Below are 26,579 nucleotides of genomic sequence, written 5' to 3'. Positions count from 1 at the left end.
TAATAAATCCTAGTTATCTTCAAGACTAGGCCTGGAATCTTGCCAAACACTATCTAGCTTTGAGTTTGTTTGTTCTTTGCTGGTAGCTGCCAGGTTCTTTAAAAGGCAAAGTCGGGAATAACTATTTACTGTTTGACATTTTTAAAGGTAAATGTGTATTTAGTTCCAATTTTATTAAGCAGTCTGGAGGAAGGCTTAATTTATCTGACCAATCACTAAAAATGTACAGAGGGGGCATATTACAGTTGCTATGGCAAGGTCAGCTAGAAATGATAGAGAATACAATAAACCAGGTTGGAAGAGACCTTAGAGATCATCATGTCCAACCTATCATCCAACACCACCTAATCAATTAAACCATGCAACCAAGCACCCTATCAAGTCTCCTCCTAAACACCTCCAATGATAGTTCTTATAAAATCAGCCTTACAAATGTATTCATTCAAAGTATAGTATTTAACCACTAAGGTGGGTTTTTAAAAGAGGAAAAAAAAGTAGTGTTAACACCAAGATATTTGTACTATGTTTAGCAAGTGTTCACATCTTGCAGTGGAGACCTGACACCAATAGACAAAGCTGCTCAGAGGAGACCTAACACTTTAAAGAAATTATGGGAGCCTTTTTACTAAGTAGGAATACCACCTCTTCCTCTGGGCCCCTCAGTTTAAGAAGGACATCGAGACACTTGAACGTGTCCAGAGAAGGGCAACAAGGCTGGGGAGAGGCCTCGAGCACAGCCCTGTGAGGAGAGGCTGAGGGAGCTGGGGTTGTTTAGCCTGGACAAGAGGAGGCTCAGGGGAGACCTCATTACTCTCTACAACTACCTGAAAGGTGGTTGTAGTCAGGAAGGGGTTGGTCTCTTCTCCCAGGCAACCAGCAACAGAACAAGAGGACACAGTCTCAAGCTACGCCAGGGGAGGTTTAGGCTGGAGGTGAGGAGAAAGTTCTTCACGGAGAGAGTTGTTAGCCATTGGAATGTGCTGCCCAGGGAGGTGGTGGAGTCACCATCCCTGGAGGTGCTCAAGAGGAGATTGGACGTGGCACTTGGTGCCATGGTCTAGTCATGAGGTCTGTGGTGACAGGTTGAACTTGATGATCTTTGAGGTCTCTTCCAACCTTAGTGATACTCTGATAAGGACTCCAAATACAACTGTCGGATCCAGATCTGTCATTCCTACAGTAAGGTAAGATTTCATACCAGCCACAGCTCTTTTGCCAGCACATTTCTTGTCAGTTCCCATGAACAAGCAATATCAGCTACAATTTTCCACTGTGCACCAGTATAATGTATCTGGCTGGCCACTTTGCATCTAAATATAACTAACAATCTTCCTTCTGAATAAAAGAATACTGGACTAACCAAACTTTCAGATGTTACTCTAACTTTAGAGAACTTCTAAAATATCATTGAGAATCTATTTGAGTATTGCACTGACACACTTCAAACACACAGAGTGAATTCCAAGAAGCACCCAAAAGCTTTCTTGATATGGTCTGAAAGCTTTGCAAAAATCAGTTTTAATATGGAATAGAATAGAATAGAATAGAATAGAATAGAATAGAATAGAATAGAATAGAATAGAATAGAATAGAATAGAATAGAATAGAATAGAATAGAATAGACCAGGTTGGAAAAGACCTTCGAGATCATCGAGTCCAACCTATCATCCAACACCATCTAATCAACTAAACCACGGCACCAAGCACCCCATCCAGTCTCTTCCTAAACATCTCCAGTGATGGTGACTCCACCACCTCCCTGGGCAGCACATTCCAATGGCCAATCACTCTTTCTGTGAAGAACTTCTTCCTAATACCCAGCCTAAACCTCCCCTGGCACAGCTTGAAACTGTGTCCTCTTGTTCTGGTGCTGGGTGCCTGGGAGAAGAGACCAATCCCCACCTGGCTACAACCTCCCTTCAGATAGTTGTAGAGAGCAATAAGGTCTCCCCTGAGCCTCCTCTTCTCCAGGCTAGGCAACCCCAGCTTCTCTATGAAGAACATGGCTAGGGTTCATTGGAAGTTCTTTTCAAAGTGACATTTTCCCTCTGTAGGGAAGGAAAGAAAACAAACCTACATTACTCACTTGAGAAGGTGGAGACCACTGTAATGCCTGTACAGGCCCAGGGACATAGATGAATCCAATTGGCTCATATTCATCTTCAACATCAAAAAAGAAAACAGTTTTGTCTTCACTCTGAGGAAAAACAAACAAACAACAAAGATGATGACTGAATCAAAGCTGACCAAAAATCTGAATACCCTAAGTACTATGCCCTGCTGGAAAGCAGATCCATGGTGAAAGACCTTGGAGTTGTAGTGAACTGCAAGTTCTCCATGGCAGAGTAATGTGCCCTTGTGGCCAAAAGGGCAAATGGTATCCTGGAGTGCATCAAGGAAAGTGTGTCCAGCAGGTCTAGGAAGGTTCTTCTCTCCCTCTATCAGGGATTGCCCCCACCACGGTGTAGGACCTTGCACTTTGCCTCATAGAACCTCATCAGGCTCTCTTCAGCCCACCTCTCCAGCCTGTCCAGGTCCCTCTGGGTGGCATCCCACCCTTCAATCTTATCAATCACTCCACTCAGCTGCAAATTTGCTGAGAGTGCACTCAACCTCACTGCTGATATATCATTAAACTAATAGATATCACTACACTCCATAATGACCCAAATCCATCTTCAAAGGGATTACATTATACAGTAAAGTTCAGTAATTCACCAAATGAGTGGAATGAATTGCATGGTTGCTTTCCTTCAGAAAACAAATGTGAGTCCAAACAGATCTTTCTTTTTCCCAGGCACTGCTGTGTACTACAAGAAGCCATCCACAGCACTAAAAGAAGTAGAACTGTGGTGTCAGGAAACAAACTTCACCTTATCTCTTTAAATAAGCTTGTAGCTTAATAAAAATAACCCAAAGAAGTGATACAGACCCCTGTAGCAAGCACGTGTCCATGTTGTTCATATGCCAGGGCAGTAACTGCAGCAGTATGAGGTTTGAAAGCTTGTATCAGATTTATCCCTTCATTCTCTGTCTTGATGTATGCTGCAAGAACAGACAGTCCTCTGGGATCACAAACTTCAAGTATGCGAACAACTCCATCTTCGAAGCCCACAGCAATTATGCTTCCTTCAGGGTTTACCTTCCAGTGAAAGAATGAAGACGAAAAAAAATCCCAGTGTACATAGAATCACAGAATCAATAAGTTTGGAAAAGACCTCAGAGATCATCAAGTCCAACTGTCACCCTCTTGACTACTAAACCATGGCTCCAAGTGCCACATCCAATCCCTTTTGGAACACCTCCAGGGACGGTAACTCCACCACCTCCCTGGGCAGCACATTCCAATGGCCAACAACTCTCTCTGGGAAGAACCTTCTCCTGACCTCGAGCCTAAACTTCCCCTGGCACAGCTTGAGACTGTGTCCTCTTGTTCTGGTGCTGATTGCCTGGGAGAAGAGACCAACCCCCTCCTGGCTATAGCCTCTCTTCAGGTAGTCTCCCCTGAGCCTCCTTTTCTCCAGGCTAAACAATCCCAACGTCTGAGAGCTTAGAATCTCTATGGCACATGCTCTGGGGTTACCCTTTAACTCCTTTTTCATACAAGTGTTGCTAAAGCACAAAGAATGTTTCTTACATGGGAAATGTTGTTTGTTCTCCCTAATATGCTGCTGTAAAGGGAGTGGCAGGACTAGGAGTTTTTTTTTTGACTGTTTTTTCTTTTTACTGGCATCATGCCTCTGAAACTGAAAATGTTAATGAGGAGGTGGCTGTAATGTCTGAGGAAAAGGTCATTCATACTGACACATGGATATATCAGGAGCTGCTTCTTAAGGAGAAGAGTTGAAACTCAAAAAACTAATTATTGTGTTATCCTGAATATAATAATGGCCATCAAATTGGGCTGGACCACCTCTTCTACAAAGACAAGCTGAAAGAATTGAGGCTGTTCAGCCTGAAGAAGAAGAGGCTCTGAGGAGAACTTATTTCAGTATCTGGAGGGGACCTACAGGGAGGCTGGGGATTGACTGTTTAGAAGGGCTTGTAGCAATAGGACAAGATGCAGTGTTTGTAAACTGGAGGAGGGTAGATTTAGGTTAGACAATAGGAGGAAATTCTTTACAATGAGAGTGGTAAAATACTGCAACAGGTTGCCCAGGGTTGTGGTTGAGGCCCCATCCCTGCAGACAGGTGTATGACAGCATTGCTCACTAAATGACAAGAGGAGTCATTCAGGCACCTCAAATGTATGGCTCTGTGTTTGACTCCCTTCATTAATTCCTTATCTTTCCTCTACTAGGGAGCCAGCACTACAGATGTGGCTTCTCCAGTGCTGAGTAAAGAGGAAGGATCACCTCCCTTGATCAGCAGGAACACATTCCTAATGTAGCCCAGGATGCTGATGGACTTCTCTGAGTGCATTGCTGGCTCATGGTAAGCTTGGTGCCTCCTAGGATTCAAGATCCTTCTCTGCAGAACCAACTTCCAGCTGGTAGGCCACCAGGTCATACTGGTACCTGGGGCATGCCTACCCAGACATAGGACCTGGCATTTCCCCTTGCTAAATTCCATGAGATTCTCCTCAGCCCAGTTCTCCAGGTCCCCCTGAAGGGCAGCACAACCTTCTAGAGTACCAGCTCCTCCTTTCATATTTGCATCATCTGCAAACCTGGTGAGGGTACACCCTGTTCCAGTGTCCAGGTAATGGAGAATATTGGCACCCATAATGACCCTTAGGGCACACCACTAGAGACTTGCCTCTAACTAAACTTTCTGTTGCAGATCCTACCACCTGGGGACCAGCCACTTAGGCAGTTTTAACTCCATGTCACTGTTCACTTATCTAACCTGTAAGTTACTGGCCTGCCTATGAAGGTATTATGTTATGCCAATGTTTCAAAGTGTGTTGGATGAATTTTTCTTAGTTTAATAATCCTAAACTATGTGTAAGTACATACTGGGATTTTAAAATGCAGCCAGATAGACTAAGTCCATGTGACTCCCTGGTTCAAGGACAGGGACTTGATGGAGTGGGTACAGAAAAGAGCTGCAAAGATGATTAGGGGCTGGAACATCTCTCTTATGAGGAAAGACTGAGAGAATTGGGTCTTTTTAGTCCGAAAAAGATTAGATTGAGAGGGGATCTCCTAAATGCTGATAAATACTTAAAGGATGGGTGTCAGGAGGATGGAACCAGTCTTTTCCCAGTGGTGCCCAATGACACAACAAAGGGTAATGGGGGACATAAGAAGTTACACCTAAACATGAGGAGGTACTTCTTTAATTTAATGGTGACAGAGCACTGGAACAGGCTTCACAGACAGGTGGTGGTGTCTTCATTTCTGGAGGCATTCAAAACCCACCTGGGTGTGTTCCTGTGTGATCTCTAGGTGAACCTGCCCGGGCAGGGACATTGGGCTCCATGATCTCTAGGAATCCCTTCCAACACCTACCCCTCTGTGATTCTGTGTGATTTTTCAGGTCTTCAGAGTACTTGTAAAACTGAACTGAGTCAGTTTTGTAATGATGTACCATTTATTGTGGCTGTCAGCTTACCTCTTGAATACATAATCACCTAACAACATCCCTGAAAGTCTGCATGGCCAGAATTACAGTTGTGAGAGCACTGTCCTAGTGTTACCCTTGCCTTGGAAATTCAAGTAAGCAGGATTCTCCATAAATTTGCTTATAATTAATGCACCAGGCTTGCTATGTTTCCTCAAGAAGGTAATTAGACACCATTTTAATTACAATTAGCAAATATGTCTAAAAGTGATAGACTCCACACTCCAAAAATGATCAGTTCTGGCAAGAGTTTCCCATGATTTCTCTCTAAATGTTTGTGGACTGTCTGGGCTGTCATTTCAAAATGTGTTAACTAACTCATGCTAATTGACAATTACCCTGTGTGGGTTACATAGAAGCTGTTAGTCTATAAAGTAAGGCTGCTTCCTGCACACTGAGACTGGACTTTTAAATGTCAGGAACACAAAATAAAATACCTGATAACCCCTGGTAAATTCAAACTGTACACATACTGTATGCATACTGCATGCATACTATTGCACAAACCTAAACATACACACTACCACAGTAAATTCTGTGATGGCCATGGTGAGCAAACATTCTTGGTGCTGGAAGGTTTATAGGTCCTGCAGGCATTTCTATTAACTCACTAGCACAAACTCACCACAGTAGGTGCCCATGTCAGTGCTGTTCCTCCTTGTGTGAACTTCATTTCACCCACTTGTCTGTCGCTGATGAAATCATAGAGACGAACTGTCCCTGTGTGGAAAGGAGACAGTAAGAATTCATTTCTTGCAACATCTGTCAGCCCGTGGCTTGGACCACTACACTCTGTGATGGGTTAAGAATTGGCTGGAGGGCCGAGCCCAGAGAGTGGTGGTGAATGGTGCCACATCCAGCTGGTGGCCAGTCACCAGTGGTGTGCCCCAGGGATCAGTGCTGGGCCCTGTGCTCTTTAACATCTTCATTGATGATCTGGATGAGGGGGTTGAGTCAGTCATCAGCAAGTTTGCAAGTGACACCAAGTTAGGAGCAGATGTTAGTCAGTTAGAGGGTAGAAAGGCTCTGCAGAGGGACCTTGACAGACTGCACAGATGGGCAGAGTCCAGTGGGATGGCATTCAACAAGTCCAAGTGCCGAATGCTGCACTTTGGCTACGGCAATCCCATGCAGAGCTACAGGCTGGGGTCGGAGTGGCTGGAGAGCTCCCAAACAGAGAAGGACCTGGGGGTGCTGATTGACAGCCGCCTGAATATGAGCCAGCAGTGTGCCCAGGTGGCCAAGAGGGCCAATGGCATCCTGGCCTGCATTAGGAATAGTGTGGCCAGCAGGAGCAGGGAAGTCATTGTGCCCTGTACTCTGCTTTGGTTAGGCTGCACCTTGAGTCCTGTGTCCAGTTCTGGGCCCCTCAGTTTAAGAAGGACATCAAAACACTTGGACGTGTCCAGAGAAGGGCAACAAGGTTGGGGAGAGGCCCTGAACACAAGCCCTATGAGGAGAGGCTGAGGGAGCTGGGATTGTTTAGCCTGGAGAAGAGAAGGCTCAGGGGAGACCTCATTGCCCTCTACAACTACCTGAAAGGTGGTTGTAGCTGGGAAGGGGTTGGTCTCTTCTCCCATGCAACAAGCACCAGAACAAGGGGACACAGTCTCAAGCTGCACCAGGGGAGGTTTAGACTCGAGGTGAGGAGGAAGTTCTTCACCGAGCGAGTCATTGGTCATTGGAATGTGCTGCCCAGGGAGGTGGTGGAGTCACCATCCCTGGAGGTGTTCAAGAGGAGATTGGACGTGGCACTTGGTGCCATGGTCTAGTCATGGGGTCTGTGTTGATAGGTTGGACTCGATGATCCTCGAGGTCCTTTCCAACCTTAGTTATACTGTGATACTGTGATACTGTGATCTCTGACATGTTCAAATTTGTGGAGAAAATGTCTATTTATTTGAATTAAAAGCTAGATAGAATGTTATTACTTTTTCTCTTTGAGTATCAAATGCCTGCCTGGGAGGACTGATGGTTATAGGATACCACAGGTAGCATGGGCCTCATGAAAAAAACATAAGCTTTGTTCACTCTTCAGCTTACACACTCAGAAGAGTTACTGGGGCTGAGGGTTGCAATAAGAAGTTCCATGCTGACTAGCATGTGTAATTTTCAATAATCATAGAACTGTGGCAAAGTCAGGAAAGTCTGTTAAGGGTTACTGTACAGTAAGAACTGTAAGGAACATCTGTACTGACAACATAGGAATAAACAGAATAAACCAAACCAGGTTGGAAGAGACCTTCAAGATCATCATGTCCAACCCATCAACCAATCCAACCCACCCAAACAACTAACCCATGGCACCAAGCACCCCATCAAGTCTCCTCCTGAACACCTCCAATGACGGCGACTCCCCCACCTCCCCGGGCAGCCCATTCCAATGGGCAATCACTCTTTCTGTATAGAACTTCTTTCTAACATCCAACCTGAACCTCCCCTGGTGCAGCCTGAGACTGTGTCCTCTTGTTCTGGTGCTGGCTGACTGGGAGAAGAGATCAACCTCTGCCTGTCTACAACCTCCCTTCAGGTAGTTGTAGAGAGTGATAAGGTCACCCCTGAGTCTCCTCTTCTCCAGGCTAAGCAGCCCCAGCTCCCTCAGTCTCTCCTCATAGGGCTTGTGTTCCAAACCCCTCACCAACTTTGTTGCCCTTCTCTGGACTCGTTCCAGCAAGTCAACCTCCTTCCTAAACTGAGGGGCCCAGAACTGGACACAGTACTCAAGGTGCAGCCTAACCAGTGCAGTGTACAGGGGCAGAATGACCTCCCTCCTCCTGCTGGCCACACTGTTCCTGATGCAGGCCAGGATGCCAGGGAAACCTGAGATTGCCACGGGAGGAAAATACTTAAATGGATGAAAATGGGAGATTATCCAAAGAAAAGCCAGTTTTACCAGAGGTGAAATTAACAGATTTGTAGACACACATATTGGTCTGCATAAAATAACATTCCAGCTGGCATATATCCTAAGTGTCATTTGCTCAACTGGTAGAAGTTTGTCTTGAGGCTAGATGAGCAAATACATTGTATAACACAGACAAATGACAAGATACTGCTGACAAGAATTGAGTTAAAGCCCTTGAAGCATATCCTGAGAAATGTCAATGACACTGACAATGTTCTGGACAGTGGTTCTTCCTTCAAAGCATGATAAAGCCAATTGTGAGAGGCCTGAAGTGCCATATATTAAGTAAGTGAAATAAACATACCTGTAATTAGGCATTAGCTGTTGGTGAAAGCATGACAGCTATTGCATTTACTAAGAAAGCCACAGATGTTGATATTCACAATGACTTATACATTGATAGTGTTACGTGTAATTCCTCAGAAAAACCCCCAAACAAATCCCACCACTTATCAACCCAAAGCCTTGTCCACAAGTGTTCTTATTCAAACCAAATGTTTCATCTTTTCGGCCATTTCTTCAGAAAGAATGGCATTTACTAAGTTTCCCATTAGAATTTTCACTCATTAAAGTCACAAGCTCTTAAGATGAAGCAGTCTTAATGCATTATTGCAAAACATTAATGATTTGTCCTAATTATGGAGAAGAGGAGGCTCAGAGGAGACCTTCTTGCTGTCTACAACTACCTGAGGGGTGATTGTAGCCAGGTGGGGGTTGGTCTCTTCTCCCAGGCACCCAGCACCAGAACAGTCTCAAGCTGTGCCAGGGGAGGTTTAGGCTGGATGTTAGGAAGAAGTTCTTGACAGAAAGAGTAATTGGCCATTGAATGTGCTGCCCAGGGAGGTGGTGGAGTCACCATCATTGGAGGTATTTAGGAAGAGACTGGATGGGGTGCTTGTTGCCACGGTTTAGTTGATTAGATGGTGTTGGATGGTAGATTGGACTTGATGATCTCTGAGGTGTTTTCCAACCTGGTTAATTCTATTCTATTCATATTAAAACAGACTTTTGCAAAGCTTTCAGACCATATCAAGAAAGCTTTTGGGTGCTTCTTGGAATTCACTCTGTGTGTTTGAAGAGTGTCAGTGGCATACTCAAATAGATTCTCAATGATATTTTAGAGAAACATCTGAAAGTTTGGTTAGTCCAGTATTGGACTTGATGATCTTGAAGGTCTTTTCCAACCTGGTTAATTCAACTCCTATTCTATTCTATTCTATTCTATTCTATTCTATTCTATTCTATTCTATTCTATTCTATTCTATTCTATTCTATTCTATTCTATTCTATTCTATTCTATTCTATTCTATTCTATTCTATTCTATTCTATTCCATTCCATTCCATTCCATTCCACTCTATTCTATTCTACTCTATTCTATTCTACTCTACTCTAGCACTTAGGAATAACAATTGTCTCTAAAATGACTTTTCAAGAGCAGATACACAACTTCAGTTTGAAAGAGAATTGTTCCAAACTAAGCATCATTGCTCTTCAAACCCAGTAAATACAGTGGTGTGAGAAGAAAGGAACAGTGTACTTACGGTCAAGAGCAGTGGTGGCCATGAGGTATGTCATGGGAGAGACACTCATGGCCTCAATCCTTCCAGAATGAAAGGTATACAGGCACACTGCTTCCTGGGTCTGCAATGCAGAGGAGAAGAACAGAAGTTCTGCTATGGGCACTGGAATAGGTTGCTCTCATCCCTGGAGGTATTCAAGATATGTTTGGATGTGGCAGTTCAGGACATAGCATAATGGCTATGGTGATCTTAGGTTGATGGTTGGAGTCAGTGATCTTAGAGGTCTTTTCCTGCCAAAACCCTTCTGTGATCCTATGATTCTGGAGCTGCACTTGCAAGGTGTTACTAGACAGGCCTACAGCAGACCTAAAAAATCTAGGCAGGTGCTATTTGGGTGAACAAAATTTTGCATGCATGAGGTACCTACATGCAATGCCCATTTTTTAAACTTATTTTTGCAGGTTCATAAGAAGATCAGAAGCAAAATTAGTGTAGTTATATTAAGATAATTTAAAAGCCCACCATTTTCTATGTGAAAATAAAAGGGAATCAGAACCACAGAATTACAGACTGGTTTGTGATGGAAGTAACCTTTAAAGATCGTCTAAGTCCAAACCCCTTGCAGTCAGCAGGGATGCCTGCAACCAGAGCACATTGCTCAGAGCTCTGAACAACCTGACCTGGAGTGGTTCCAGGGATGGGGCATCTACCATCTCTCAACACTAGCACTGGCAACCTGAGCCAGTGTCTCACCACTCTCAATATAAAATATTTCTGGAGGTGGGGAGATTCAGGCTGGATGTGAGGAGGAGGTTCTTCACCATGAGAGTGGTGAAGCCCTGGAATGGGTTGTCCAGGGAGGTGGTCGAGGCCCCATCCCTGGAGGTGTCTAAGCCCAGGCTGGATGAGGCTCTGGGCAGCCTGATCTAGTGTGGGGTGTCCCTGCCCATGGCAGGGGGGTTGGAACTAGATGATCCTTGTGGTCCCTTCCAACCCTGACTAATACTATGATACTATGATATTATGACTTCTGCCTTTCATTAAGTTGTTTCAGGCTTGGAATTAGGATGTTTTAACAAAGAGCTGTTGCTCTGAAGGGCAAAGAAAATGCTTTCAAGCCTAGGGCTTATGCTGCCTGGGAAATCATTTCATCATCCAAAAATTCTAGGTTTTGCTGTACACTTTTTGCATTAGTTTATAATATGGTATGCTTTATACATCTTTCATTTACCATAAAATTCTTGGAACATCATTTTACCTGTTGTCAAATTCCTTTATACACTCAACAAAATTGTTCCCATTTATGTTTGGGAGCAACAGTTAAATGCTCCTATTTTAACCATCATGCATTTTTCTCCATCAAAAACATTTCCAGCAGTATAATTAGAACCTAGCAGGATAAAACCTGTGAAGTACATCTCATCTTCTTGTTTTTTCCTAGTTCTTTATGCCATTTAGAGACAACAGTAAGGATTGCTCCAAACACCTATCTAGATAGTATGTATCAATACTCCTTGAATTAATTTCCTGCATCTATGCAACTTTTAGCACCACTTCAGGAGAATGAACTCCTTTAAGGTAACTTGAATTTGGCAGCCAAAATGCCAGGAAACACAAATCAAACCCTATGGAATGATTACAATCAATAACATCATGCAAATAATTTAATGGGGGGGGGGGGAGTATGTTTCAATGCTACAATTCTGCAGCTTGAGAAAACACAAACTTCACTGCAGATGCATCCAGCACAGCTAAAGGAAGCTATTGCCAAGAATTCAGAAGAAAAACAAACCAAACCTACTGTATTTTGAAAAGACAAATCCAGCTTCCAGATTTTTCCACTGGTGTCCTGAAGAAGAAAAAGCAAAACATGTAACTTGAATATTTGCAAACTGAATATGGAAATAAAACTGCCCAAGGTGGCTCCTTAAAAATTCCCTGATGGTTGTCACTGTGAAACTGGAATGTGGTTATGTTGGTCCTGTTATTATATGGTTCTAGCTCTGAAAGCCAGAGTGTCATGTATGATACACTAAAAATACAGAATAGCATAGCATAGTTCAGTTGGAAGGGATCTACAACGATCATCCAGTCCAACTTCTGGACCACTTCAGGCTTGACCAAGTTAAATCAGGTTGGAAGGTCATCTTGTCCAAACCCCTTGCTGTGAGCAGGGACACCTCCAACTAGATCAGGCTGCCCAGGGCAATATCAGTCTTATCCTGAACATCTTCAGGGATGGGGCCTTAAGCACATCCCTGAGACACCTCTTCCAGTATTTTACCACTCTCATTGTAAAGAAATTCCTCCTTATGTCCAACCTAAATCTACCCTGTTCCAATATAAAAAACGTTGCTCCTCAGCCTGTCACACCAAGCCCTTCTAAACACTTAATCCCTACTCTTCCTGAAGGCTCCCTTCAGATACTGAAATGTAGCTATAAGGTCTCCCCAGAGCCTTCTCTTCTCCAGGCTAAACAACCTCAACTCTCTCAGCCTGTCTTTGTAGAAGTGCTCCAGCCCTCTGATCATCTTTATGGCCCTTCTCTGGACCTGCTCCAGTAGGTCTATGCTCCTCTTGTGTTGGGGGCCCAGAGTTGTACACAGTACTTCAAGTGAGGCCTCACCAGAGCAGAACAGAGGGTCAGAATCACACCTCTCAATCTGCTAGCCACTCTTCTTTTGATGCAGCCCAGGATGCCATTGGCCTTCTAGGCTGCAAGCACAGACTGTTGGCATGTGTCCAGCTTCTTTTACACTAGTATCCTCAAGTTCTTTTCTGCAGGGCTGCTCCCAATTTCGTCATCACCCAGCCTGTATTGATATTGGGGATTGCCCCAACCTAGGATCAGGACCTCACACTTTGGCTTACTGAACCTCATGAGATTGTCTCAGCATTGTCCAAATGCTTCTGAAACACTGAAAGGCTGGGGGTATAAACTACCTCTCTAGAAAGCCTGTTTCAGTGTTTGAAAGAAGATTATCTGTCTATAAAACAGTCAGATGTGGGTATACACACACACACATATATATATATCACCAGAAGAAGATGGAATTCTAACAAAAGCAAACATACTGATCTGCATTGTACTCCTTCTGTTACTCAACAGTACCTCCCTCACTGTGTTTCTCCACAGAGATGGATGTACTTGAGTGTGTCTTACCTGAGCATACCAAACAGGCTCTCTGTTGTCATAAGCTTTTGCCATGAAACTCAGACTCACATTCTTGCCAACCTCAAGTTCCTTCATGGGCTTTACTTCCAGTAACCCTGTGTCATCCACAGAATCAGCAGCTTCTATTAATTTGAGGTCCCACAGCTTCATGGTGTCAGAGACATTAGAAAAAAACAGGTTATGTTTTGATACAAAATTAATATGGGAATTCAGAATTATGAGAAACCATGAAGCATAGACTCTACAGGCAGAGTATGAAACCTCTCATATCTGCTTTGCTGCTTTGAATGCACTAGTGACATTCAGCAACTACTATCTGATATATTTGGGTGCAATGCAAAGTATATGTAGTTCTCTATCCAATTCTGAAGCCATGTTAGTTAAATTCAGCCCTGGTACTACTAGAGCTACACACAGCAGCCTCAGTGAATCACAGAATAGGAGGGGTTGGAAGGCATCTCTGAAGATCATTGAGTCAAAGCAACATCATATAGGGCAGGTCACACAGGCATGTGTCCAGATGGGTCTTGAAAGTATCTAGAGAAGGAGACTCCACAACCTCTCTGGGTAGCCTGGTCCAGTGCTCCATCACCCTCACAGTAAAGAAGTTTTTCCTCATGTTGAGGTGGGACTTCCTGTGTTACAGTTTGTGTCTGTTGCCCCTCATCCTATCAGAGCACCACTGAAAAGAGACTGGCTCCTTCTTCTGGGCATCCACCCTTATCCAGGCTGAACAGCCCCAGGTGTCTCAGCCTTTCCTCATCAGAGAGATGCTCCAGTACCTTCATCATCCTCATAGTCTCTGTTTGACTCTTTCCAGTAGGTGCCTGTCTTTCCTGAACTAGGGAACCCAAAACCAGACACAATACTCAGAAATATAAACAGTAAAAGCTATCTGCCTGCTTTCAGCATTCCTCATACTAAAGCAGCACAGAAGAAAGAATGAGAAATCTAACATATCCATGTTCTGTCCTGTGGGATAAGGACAAGAAAACAGCCAGCACCCTGGTAACTAAGTGAATTTTCTTAATGGGATCATATCAATTTATAGAACACAACAACAGAAACTCCAGGGTGTTTGAAACACTCCACTGCCTATAGCACTCAGCTCCCTGTTGGTTATTTGAGTCTTCCACACATAAGCACAATACACATCATGTCTTCCCTTAAAGAGATGACAAACATGACTGCAAAGTCCTTGATAACTGAGAGGGGAGATCAGACATTGGTGGTATGAATATGGAAAACTTTATGACCTTAATTTATAGAATTATATCTTAACTTCCTTAACTTCTTAATTATTCCTATATCTCAGTCTATTAATCTGAGAGGCTAGTTAATTTTTGTCATTATAATAATCTGAGCTTCCAAATACTCAGAAAATTAATTTCAAATATTGCTGTAGTTTATCCTTTGCAATAACACCAAGGCCTGAAAAGTAAAAGATCAACCAAAACTACAAATGAAAAGAAAAATAGTTAGAATACAGGCAAGGACAAAGCTTTTAAGGAAATGACTGAAAAGTCTTTTGATTAGCTAGAGTAAAAAAAATCACTTATTCAAACACAGACACTGTGGAGATGTGCTCTTATTCTATTTGTTCAAAAGCATTCATTCTCACACAGAAATTGCCTTCATAAATAAAGTCTGGTAAAGAAAATACATAACATTTACCTGCAGACCACAGATTTGCACAACTAAAGGCAGAGCAGGAGAGCAACTCACCCGAATGAAGCCATCTTTTCCAATAGTGACAAGTTCTGTTTCCTCCACAACTAACTGGCTGACAGGGCCATTGTGACAGGGCTTCTGTCCAGCTCGGCAGAGCTCTGCTTTAATGAGGTCCCCTTCCCAAAGCAGCAAGTTGCCCCACTCAGACCCAGAGATAACCTTCAATGCAAATGAAAATAGGCACATGAGCACCTACACTTCACTATGCAGAAACACTGGCAAGAATCATAGAATGGTTTGTGTTGGAAGGCACCTTAAAGGTCATTTAGTTCAAACCCCCCTGCCATGGGCAGCAACGCCTTCCACTAAACCAGGTTGCTTAAGGCCCCATCCAACCTGGCCTTGAACAGCTCCAGAGAGTGGAGATCATCTAGTTCAAACCCCACTGCCATGGGCAGGAACGCCTTCCACTAAACCAGGTTGCTTAAGGCCCCATCCAACCTGGCCTTGAACACCTCCAGAGAGTGGACATCCATGACCTCCCTAGGCTACCTGTTTCAGTGTCTCAGCACCCTCACTGTAAAGAATTTCCTCTTAATATCCAGTTTAAATCTATCCTCCTCAAGCTTCACAGTATCACTAAGGTTGATAGAGACCTCGAAGATCATTGAGTCCAACCTGTCACCACAGACCTCATGACTAGACCATGGCACCAAGTGCCACGTCCAATCTCCTCTTGAACACCTCTAGGGACGGTGACTCCACCACCTCCCTGGGCAGCATATTCCAATGGCTAACAACTCTCTCTGTGAAGAATTTTCTCCTCACCTCCAGCCTAAACTTCCCCTGGTGCAGCTTGAGACTGTGTCCCCTTGCTCTGGTGCTGGTTGCTAGAGAGAAGAGACCAATGTCTTCCTGGCTACAACCACCTTTTAGGTAGTCGTAGAGAGCAATGAGGTCACCCCTGAGCCTCCTGAGCTTCAATCCATTCCCTCTTGTCCTACTCACTACAAGCCCTTGTAAAAAGTCCCTCCCCATCATTTTTTTGTAGGCCCCCTTCAGCTGCTGGAAGGCCACTGTAAGGTCTCGCCAGAGCCTTTCTTTCTTCAGGCTGGATGGCCCCAACTCTCACAGCCTGTTCCCACTGGAGAGGTGCACTGAGGGTCTCATTTAAATAACTTTGAAGCAAATAGTAACTCTCCAACGTAGAAGGCTGAGAGAGAACATAAAATCAGTTTAACTTTTTCTGACTCACCTTCCCATCAGGCAGCTCCACGTAACCTACAATGTCAGTTACTGCTGTTCTCCCAAATCTGCCCAGAGCTCCTTGTAGCTTCAGACCAGTGAATGTGAGAGCCATCTTCCAGAACCTGAGTGCAGAAAAAATATCACTCTGACACAAGCTTTCCTAAACACACTCTTCCATCCCCTTCAGCCACTGCAATAATCTTCCCAGGGGTGCCCCTGAGGTAAGGCCTGCTCATTCATTATTCTTTTTCCTAGGACATCTTGGCATTTCATTTTTTAAGTTAGATAAAGCCTTTTAATTACACAAAATTTTCCCTATACTGTTCCCCATGACAAAGGGAGGAAAAGGATTTGGAATGGGCAGAATGAACATTAAACTACTATTTAAAGTGAGCAAGTGTAACATACATAGCTACAGCCAATACACTTATTTAGGGTTGCTGTCTTGAGCATGTGATGCTCAACTCTGTAAATCTGAGGGGCTAAGGTCTTCACTGAATTTCATCTAAGTACCCCAATGAACTTCCTCATTTTTAGTAATTGTAAGGGGCAGACAAAATAGCATTCCTTGATGGTCCATGTTTGCTAATGATACATTCCTGTTAGTCATCTCATAATATACATTAACCCTAATCAGTAAACCTACCTAATGTGTCCTGATCCAGATGTAATGAGTTGCTCTTCATTATAGGTGGAAAATGAGACCCTGTAAACATCCTGTGAAAAAGCTTTTGACCTCAACACTATCTTTTCTTGTTTCCAGTCCCAGATAGTCAGCATGTAGTCAGGGCTGCTCCCAACACTGGCCAGTAAAGTGCCAGCATTGCTGAAATCCCCAAAAACATAGGCTTCCTCTGTTCCACCTGAAGAAACAGACAAGACCTCATGCACTCACTTACAGAAAAGAGGAAGACACAATAGCAAAATCTACATAGAAGCAGCTCAACTTTGACTGCAATTTTTTTTCCAGCAGGTAAAAGCCCTCAGTTCACTATTTCTGCTAAATGTTTCCTCCCATGCAATAATTACAAAGCTTGAAACCAGTGTTTTCTATTTTGATTTCCTCCTAAACCTCTAAAGTGACCAACTTCTCCATCTGCTGGGGTCTATAAACACTGGTGGTTTTCTGTGTAATGTGAAAATAGAGCTTCTTACAGTACCTCGCAGTATCCTGTAGGGCCTGAGTGAAGGGTAGTCGTAGATGATGAGGTTTGGCTTCTTGCCTTTTTCTCCTACTGCAAAGTACTGCTTAGTAGGGTGTGCCTTGGAGAAAAGCAAAAGTCCCATTGCATGCTGTAATGACAGCTTTGACTCTATTCTGCTAGTTATGAGTAATAACTAAATTGCATTTACTGACTCACTAGACAAAAGATCATGCCATCAATAGCAGATTTCTGAACCGCCAATCTGTTGCTCAATATCAGAGTGAAGTTACTACGCACACAGAAGGGTGTTTTGGACATACAATGCACAACCATGACAAACTGTGAAATAATTTGCTTTATCATGCCTTCTTCTACTATTCCTACCTCATTCAACCCAGCAGTTGATCTTTCCATGAGCAGCATTTCTGTCAGCAGCCATCTACTTCAGCAGACAGCTTCAGGAAAGCTGTTCTGAATGATGTTGCTCAGACGACATGAAACTGTACCATGACTCCCCAGAAAAGGCTGCTGACAATGGAACTGAATGGTCCCAGGCTGATATTCTGACAGCCTTGCTCACAAGGAATGCCACTGAGAGACAGCAGAGCCCTTCACAGGGTAAGGTGCTACAAAGGCAGAGGAAGCCTTTGAGAGTCCAAGTTCTTGGTAGTATCTATGATTCTGTAATCATAGAACTCTTGAGGTTGGAAGAGACCTTGGAGATCATTGAGTCCAACTGCTTGCTCACGATCCCACCACTACTGCTAAGCTACTACCACTACACTACTTCCCTCAGTACCACATCCACATCACAGTATCACAGTATAACTAAGGCTGGAAGAGACCTCGAGGATCATCGAGTCCAACCTATCAACACAGACCCCATGACTAGACCATGGCACCAAGTGCCACATCCAATCCCCTCTGGAACACCTCCAGGGATGGTGACTCCACCACCTCCCTGGGCAGCACATTCCAATGACGAACGACTCGCTCGGTGAAGAACTTTCTCCTCACCTCGAGTCTAAACCTCCCCTGGCACAGCTTGAGACTGTGTCCCCTAGTTCTGGTGCTGGTTGCCTGGGAGAAGAGACCAACACCTTCCTGGCTACAACCACCCTTCAGGTAGTTGTAGAGGGCAATGAGGTCTCCCCTGAGCCTTCTCTTCTCCAGGCTAAACAATCCCAGCTCCCTCAGCCTCTCCTCATAGGGCTTGTGCTCAAGGCCTCTCCCCAGCCTTGTTGCCCTTCTCTGGACACGTTCAAGTGTTTCAATGTCCTTCTTTAATACTTCCAGCGATGGTGACTCCATCAGCCTCATGGAAAGGCTGTTCTAATGCCTGAGAAACTTTCTGTGAAGATTTTTTTTCTTTATATCCAACCTGATTTTATTGGAGTGAAACCAGATACTTTTTATCTTCATAAAGGGCTACAGGGATAATTAAGGGACTGGCACATCTGTCTTATGAGGCTGCTCTGTCTGGAGAAGAGAAGGCTGAGAGGAGATCTTAATAATGTCTATGAATGTGGGTGGGTGTCAAGAAGAAGGGACCAGTCTCTTTTCAATGGTGTCCTGTCACAGGACAAGGGGCAATGGATAAGAACTGGAACACATCAAGTTCCACCTCAACATGAGGAAAAAATTCTCTCCTGTGAGGGTGCTGGAGCACTGGAACAGGCTGCCCAGAGAGGTTTCAGTGTTTCCTTCTCTAGAAACTTTGAAGACCCATCTGGGTGTGTTCCTATGTGGCCTGACCTAGATGATCCTGCTTTGGCAAGGGTGATTGAATTAAATTATCTCAAGAGGTCTCTTCCAACCCCTGGCATTCTATGATTCTGTGATTCCTTTATCTAGGAATTTGATTTGCTACACTTTAACTGCAGGCAAAACAATATACTAATATCAACTGGATTTAGAAAAAAAGTTGATATGACCCAAAATAGGAAGGTAATAATTTTAAATACTAATCCTAGCTGACACCTGTCAGTCCTTCAAGGTATCTATGCCAAGGCCTCAGGTATGTAGATATTTGTCCTCTGCCAATCATGTTGACAGGCCCACACTGCAGAGTCCACACATCCCCCTAATCAATATCACACTTTCTTATGCATATGTATGTGCAGCTGTAGAAAGCTCCCATCAGGTAATCAAGTGAACAATTTGCTTCTAGAAAATGAGGAGAGGCTGAGGGAGCTGGGGTTGTTTAGCCTGGAAAAGAGGAGGCTCAGGGGAGACCTCATTGCTGTCTACAACTACCTGAAAGGAGGTTGTAGCCAGGTAGGGGTTGGTCTCTTCTCCCAGGCAACCAGCACCAGAACAAGAGGACACAGTCTCAAGCTGCACCAGGGGAAGTTCAGGCTCGAGGTGAGGAGAAAGTTCTTCACAGAAAAGAGTAATTGGCCATTGGAATGTGCTGCCCAGAGAGGTGGTGGAGTCACCATCACTGGAGGTGTTCAAAAAAGGATTGGACATGGCACTTGGAGCCATGGTTTAGTTGTCATGACATGTTAGGTAATAGGTTGGACTTGATGATCTCTGAGTTCTTTTCCAACCTGGTTGATTCTACGATTCTGTGATCCCAAAACATGAAACCAAAGCCATACCGTGATAAACCCAATTCCACCACCACCGCTGCTCCGGAGGTAGCGTTGAGATTGAGTTTGCAAGTCCAGCAGCACGATGTGGTTGCCTGCTATGTACATCAGGGTTTGGTTATCGATGGGCAGCAGATTTACACTTCTGGTGAAGTTATATCCAAAAGAATATCTGAGAACAGTTCAATAAGGAAAAGATTTGACACTGGCTTTGTAGAAAGGTTTTCTAAGAGGATAGAAATGAAAGCTGAAATGAGAATACTGAATCTGGTGACTGAGAGCCTGATGGTTGGAGATAGTTTTGTTCAGTATATAGTCAATGTAACATATACCATGCCTCTATGGCTGAGAGGAAGGCACAAGTGAGCACCTTCTAAAGTTCATATTCCATTCTTTCATCTCCACTACAGGCCACACCTCTTGCCTCTGATGGATCCTTTGGGGCTGCAAAGAATGTATAATCTCTAAGTGTTCTCTTTTCAAACAGAATGTAGGAGATACGTATCAGATTATCACTAACTGTTCTACAGACAATAGATCAAACCAAGGAAGTGCTCCAGCTCACTTCTTAAATGTTTACAGGTAGATGCTGGAAAGGAAAAAGCCAATGTTCAATAGCAACTTGACTGTGTCTGCAGAGAAAACCACAAGCATTTGTGAAAGTCACACATATCCTTCTTGACCGTCTGTCACACATATATGGCAAAAGCCTTCTTGTAGCTCTTAACTGATAGGCAACACTTCATTCTACTGGACTACAAATCTACCTGGTTTCTTCCCCACTTCTCCCTTAGCAGTTCTGTAGGAGGTACAATGTATGCAGCCGCTCTTCCCCAGCCCTCAGCTTCCTGGGGAACAACAGTGTGGCTATACAAAAAGAGAGAGCTTTGCAGGGGATATTCTTATGCTAGTCTTCTGCCTGGCCATGTTAACTTGCTCTAGTTCTATGAGAGTAAGCAGTAACAATAGTTTATGAGGGCAAGAGAACATTTAAGATTAAATTCATCCAGAATCATAACCACTCAGGATTCTTACCCATGTCTCAACTGGAAGCATCCCACTGATGCCACATAGGCTGGTCTAGGACAACTCTGCTGCCAAGTCTATGTAGCCAGCTTGTCAGGGAACAACTCCCCACTGGTCAGCAGATTTGGCCAGTCCTCCCTGCCACACAGCCCTTGAACATCCATGGCAGCTCTGCATGGCACTATGGGGAGCATGGGTGGGCACAGATAGAGGGGAAGCAGTGGAAAGAGCTGCTGCAGTTACAGATCTGAGCATGACAGGGAGAAGGAAATTGTGTATGGGGAAGGGAGTCAAAGTGTAAGAAATAACAAGTCACATGATTTGTACAATGTGCCAGCTGATTAGTCCCATGCCTTCAGTGTGCTCAGCCACCAGAGGTGTCAACTTTGCTCTGCAACTTTTTTCAGTGACTCATGAAGAAAGTAATATTCAAATTAATGATGAGATAAAGGCAACTAAATCAAATGTTAAATACAAAAACAAAACAAACCACAATGAGATAAAGGCAGTGATGAGATAAAGACAACTAAATCAAACCTGAAAACTTAAATTACCACATTTAAAACTTTGGCCAGCATGAGCATAGTCATCTAATGTGCAGTTGGGATGCAAGGCAGATGGGAAGAACTACAGGAGGATTTTCCTTGGGTAGCTGGGGAGCAGGTGGCTGCCTCTCTGCCTTTTACCACCCACTGTGGTCACTTCAGTGCTGCTACTGCCATGCATGTTGTGCAGATGGGGAAGAAAGGCTACCCCAGCAGGAGCTGCTAGCTCCCCGTACTTGTGGTTGCCTGGGGCTGAGGAGGATGCTGGGGTGGTGAAACATCATTGAAAAACACCACCACCACCAGCAGAACTTGCACCAAAAAAGAAAGAAAGAAAGAAAGAAGGCACAGCAGAAAAAAAGACTTGCATGTGATTCTGCCACCTACACTAGACCCACATGGAGTGCTTTCCACATGGAGCCGGCTATGTAGAGCTGGCTGCACAGAGTTGTTCCATTCTGCACATAGGCTGCTCCAAATTAGAGAAGTGCTATTTAAAGAACCCTTATGAAATATTTGGGGATTTAAATATGCACAGCTTCAGCAGAAAGGATACTTGAGAGTAAGAAGGTTAACAGGTATCCCAGAGCCTTCAGTGACCAATGGCCGTGAATGGATATCTTCATAGTTATAGAAGAAAGTTTCTGAGATTTTCTTCTGTACCTTCTGAGGACTTTTTGGTGTCTGCTCACTATTGTCTTGCTCTTCCAAATCACCTTCTGCATTTCAAAAGTCAGAACAAAGAGAAATATATAATCACCATAAATGTTAGTCTTTTTGCTGATACTTGCACCCAACTGCAAAAGGAAAGGGTGAACACATTCCTTGCCTCCTTCAACAGAGTAACACAGATCAAAACAGGAGTAAAATGTCTTTAGTACCAACTTGTCCTGGGAGAGTCTGGGAAAAGTGCTCCATCAGGCTGTTAAAAGCTTCACTGTGGATATTCATAATGGAGGAAGAAAATTTTTGAGTTTTAAAAATGTTGGTGGTTAAAACTCAAGACTTACCAAAGTAGTTCAGTTCAGCTTTGCTTAGTGTTTTGTTCTCAGCCTTAAAAACCACAGAAAGTCTACAGCTCATAAATTCATAGAATGGTTTGAGTTGGAAGGGATGTTAAAGATCAGCTATTTCCAACCTCCCTGCCATGGGCAGGGACACCTTCCACATGACAAGGTTGCTCAATGTCCCATTGGACCTGGCTTTTGAACACCCCCAAGGAGAGGGCATCCACGACCTCCCTAGGCAACCTGTTCCAGTGTCTCACCATCCCTACTGCAAACAATTCCTTCCTAATATCCAGTCTAAATCAGCCCTCCTCAAGTTTCAATTCATTACCTCTAATCCTATCACTATAAGCTCTTGGAAAAAGTCCCTTCCCAGCTTTCTTGAAGGCCCCCTTTGGGTACTACAAGGTCTTCCCAGAGCCTTCTCTTCTCCAGCCTGAATAGGCCCAACTCCCTTAGCCTGTCCCCATAGAGGAGGTACTCCAGCCCTCTGATCATCTTCATGCAATCCTCTGGACCTGTTCCAGCAGTTAGATGTCCTTCTTATGCTGCAAGTACCCTTTTCAGTAGATACTGGAGACACATCATTATACAAAAGTTAGGAAAAACACATACAACAGACCACCAGACACCACTGTCCTCACAAAAGCAGACTGACAGTGTGACCCAGGGTAGCCCTTCTCTGGCCTGCAATACAGCACACTCAACTTGACTTGCAGCAAGCACTTGTTAAAAGAACTTTTCAGTTAAATACCTCAGACCAAATCTGTGTTACCTATTTTGTAAGCTGCTCTTGAATTTTTCTCTCCTAGACATTTGATGGAAAACAAGCAGAGGGGTCAGACATCAGTCACAGCAAAGAGCAAAATCAAGTACACAAGTTCAGTCAACTGAAAGGGAAACTCAGGAACTGTAACATGACAGCACTGGTCTGAAATGCTGTTCATACCAATAACAAGGAAAAACCAAAAACAAGAAAGCAGTGGAATTTTTAAGGTTGTGCCAACATCTCCTCAGTGGCCATCAGTACTCACCAATGCTTTCAGTCTCTGATTCCACTTGCTCTGCTTCTTCCTCCTGCTCCTCTCCAGTTGATGGAGTTTCTTCTGCAACAGATTACATTATGTAGTATGAATCCTTCTGACAAATTTGCTCATAAATGCCATGTTAAATGAATACACTGTCCTGTAGCAGTGAAAGAAGAAATTCCTTCTGCCCAACAATGGACTTCCTACTCTTTAGCATTAAGGGTGGGGAGAAGTTTGTAGGAGAAGGAGAGACTATATAACTTTGCTGTATAGCGCAATAAACGTCTTTGCCTGCTTACATCTGGTCCTGGGAGCATTGAATAAACTTTATTTAGAATAAACCAAACCAGGTTGGAAGAGACCTTCAAGATCATCGTGTCCAACCCATCAACCAATCCAACCCACCCAAATAACTAACCCATGGCACCAAGCACCCCATCAAGTCTCCTCCTGAACACCTCCAATAATGGTGACTCCACCACCTCCTTGGGCAGCCCATTCCATACTTGGTGCCATGGGTTAGCTGTTTGGGTGGGTTGGATTGGTTGATGGGTTGGACACGATGATCTTGAAGGTCTCTTCCAACCTGGTTTATTATGTTTATTATTATTATTATTATTGTTGTTGTTGTTGTTATTGTTATTATTATATGACTAGTCAAACTGCCCTACTCAATCTTCATTCAAGAGTTCTAAGTGTCTGCTAGAACCTGACTTTCCTGAATAATTTGATTTATAAATTAAAAATGACCTTTAGCTCTCAGGAGTACTGAGAACATCTTGAAAATAGATCTGCTGAAAGTTTTCTATTCAGAAAACCAATCAAAAGAAAGCAACTGCAATATATCTCAATATATTTAAATGAAATTCACGAGAACAGGCTAACAGAACTGCTATCACCCAAGCTGAAGGAACAGCTAGAGAGTAGATAGTTGCACAAATACACAGTGGAGTGTTCAGAGGCCTGAATTCTAATTCCAACCCCAGTAATGATATGTACACTGTGTATCAGCCATTTCACCTCTGGCTGGCTCAGTTATCTCTGCTGAAAAATGAGATAATAATACTTACCATCTTAGCAGTGTTTTGATATCCACAGAGAAAAGTGCTATAACATTTCAAATTATTGCAACTAATTAGCAACCATTTATCTTCTAAAAATTAAGACTATCATGGTTTTCATTATAAATGAATTCCTATCTGGAAAATGCTGTAGGCTGAAAGAGGGTAGGAACATTTCTTCCTGCATTGATATCTGGGTTCTAGTTGAAGAAAGCTACTGCAGTGTTGTCATGGTAGGGCAAAACGGCCCCAGCACAAACCCAGACAGACACTAAGGTGCCTTAGACATGGTCCCTCTCTCCCCCCTCATTCCTGCAGAAAGCCAGGGTAACGTGGGAAGACAACCAAAGGGGACAGGCTGGAGAGGTGGGCACAAGCCAACCCCATGAGGTTCAACAAGACCAAGTGCAGGGTCCTGCAGCTGGGTCGAGGCAATCCCAGGCACAAATCCAGGCTGGGCAGGGACTGGCTGGAAAGCAGCCCTGAGGAGAGAGACTTGGGGGTGCTGGTGGACAAAAAGCTCAACAGGAGCTCTCAGTGTGCACTTGCAGCACACAAAGCCAATCAGATCCTGGGCTGCATCAGGAGAAGTGTGGCCAGCAGGTCGAGGGAGTTGAGTCTCCCCCTCTACTCAGCTCTGGTGAGACCCCACCTGGAGTACTGTGTCCAGTTCTGGAGCCCCTATTACAAGAGGGATGTGGAGGTGTTGGAAGGTGTCCAGAGAAGGGCCAGGAGGATGATCAGAGGGCTGGAGCACCTCTCCTATGAGGACAGACTGAAGGAGTTGGGGCTGTTCAGTCTGCAGAAGAGAAGGCTCCCAGGTGACCTAATTGTGGCCTTCCAGTATCTGAAGGGAGCCTACAGGAAGGCTGGGGAGGGACTGCTCAGGATCTCAGGTAGTGATAGGACTAGGGGGAATGGAATGAAGCTGCAGGTGGGGAGATTCAGACTGGACATGAGGAGGAGGTTCTTCCCCATGAGAGTGGTGAAGCCCTGGAATGGGCTGTCCAGGGAGGTGGTTGAGGCCCCATCCCTGGAGGTGTTTAAGCCCAGCCTGGATGAGGCTCTGTCCAGCCTGATCTAGTGTGGGGTGTCCCTGCCCATGGCAGGGGGGTTGGAACTAGATGATCCTTGGTGGACCTTTCCAACCCTGACTGATATTATGATACTATGTCTGGTAAACAGCCCTGTATCTATGGTAAGGGTATATATTCTGGCCACAGCCTGGCAGAACCCCTTCCTACTGGGTAACTATGTGCTGGTTTCATGCCCTATTGGTCGAATCAGTCTTGGGCAAGATTTATATACAGGCTGATTTCTAGTTGTCTGTGCCTTGCTTAGCCTTGCCTTTGCCTTGTCCAAGCCTTGAGTGCTTGAAGCCGCTTGGACCTTGTCTGGCTTAAAACTGCCTCCAGTCGCACAGCCTGGAGCTGCCCGGTCCAGCGCCTGCGACACAGCCACGAGCATACATACCGCAAGCTAGGAGAGGAGCCACCAGCTTAGGAGTTAGGGCCAAGCCTGCTTCCCCTTGCGACCAAGCTGTTGCCGTGCCTCAATTCACCCAGGACAAAGCAAGCTCCCGTCGCGATAGCGTCCTTAACAGCCCTGCCGTCTGCTGAAGCCACAAACCCACCGACGACCGCGTGGCATTCCTGCCGTAACCTGCTGTAACCTGCCGTAACCTGCCGTGCCTGGCGCATGAGAGCGCCCCAAAGCCGCTAACACACAGCAGCAGCAGCACTCCCCACCTGGGTACAACCAGCTGTGAGCGATTAACTACCTCCCTCTTTGGCATAACTGCTCTTGTTGAGTCTCCCCCTTCCCCCCTGCTGTGGTCGAGAGCCATTTCGCTCCCAGGGTATTCCGTTAGTTCCTCCCGGTTTGCACAAAGTGCTTTCAATTGTTGTAGTTGCCCAAATACTTCACATTCCCACTGTAGATACATTCTAACCGTACATCAAACCTTTTGATACGTTTGGCAATTTTCATAGTAACAAAGGTTATTAATATTTTGATTACTATTGCCACATTGTTTAGAATAAAGGAAAGCTATCCCCCCTTTCTAACCAGCGTTCACTGTGCCTAGT

General features: G+C 44.4%; 1 protein-coding gene across 1 annotated transcript in view; it reads right to left on the bottom strand.

Moving 5' to 3' along the window:
• CFAP44 (cilia and flagella associated protein 44) overlaps positions 1 to 26,287 on the bottom strand; it is a 57,028-nt gene extending 30,741 nt beyond the window's left edge. The window contains exons 1-15 of the mRNA XM_068160581.1: positions 26,126 to 26,287; positions 25,840 to 25,971; positions 23,438 to 23,509; positions 22,060 to 22,193; positions 19,835 to 19,997; positions 17,247 to 17,349; positions 16,733 to 16,949; positions 16,094 to 16,208; positions 14,893 to 15,057; positions 13,156 to 13,311; positions 11,794 to 11,841; positions 10,014 to 10,113; positions 6,191 to 6,285; positions 2,933 to 3,142; positions 2,087 to 2,197 (exon numbers count right to left, since the gene is read on the bottom strand). Coding sequence (XP_068016682.1) covers positions 2,087 to 2,197; positions 2,933 to 3,142; positions 6,191 to 6,285; positions 10,014 to 10,113; positions 11,794 to 11,841; positions 13,156 to 13,311; positions 14,893 to 15,057; positions 16,094 to 16,208; positions 16,733 to 16,949; positions 17,247 to 17,349; positions 19,835 to 19,997; positions 22,060 to 22,193; positions 23,438 to 23,509; positions 25,840 to 25,971; positions 26,126 to 26,287 — 1,983 coding nt within the window. The remainder of the gene's footprint in view (positions 1 to 2,086; positions 2,198 to 2,932; positions 3,143 to 6,190; positions 6,286 to 10,013; positions 10,114 to 11,793; positions 11,842 to 13,155; positions 13,312 to 14,892; positions 15,058 to 16,093; positions 16,209 to 16,732; positions 16,950 to 17,246; positions 17,350 to 19,834; positions 19,998 to 22,059; positions 22,194 to 23,437; positions 23,510 to 25,839; positions 25,972 to 26,125) is intronic.
• Between the last annotated feature and the right edge of the window lie 292 nt (positions 26,288 to 26,579).

Source organism: Melanerpes formicivorus, unplaced genomic scaffold, assembly GCF_026170545.1.
Source record: "Melanerpes formicivorus ecotype bairdi unplaced genomic scaffold, bMelFor1.0.p_v2 SCAF_51, whole genome shotgun sequence".
In the NCBI taxonomy this organism is placed as follows: Eukaryota; Metazoa; Chordata; class Aves; order Piciformes; family Picidae; genus Melanerpes; species Melanerpes formicivorus.
This window is presented reverse-complemented; position numbering and strand designations above follow the sequence as displayed.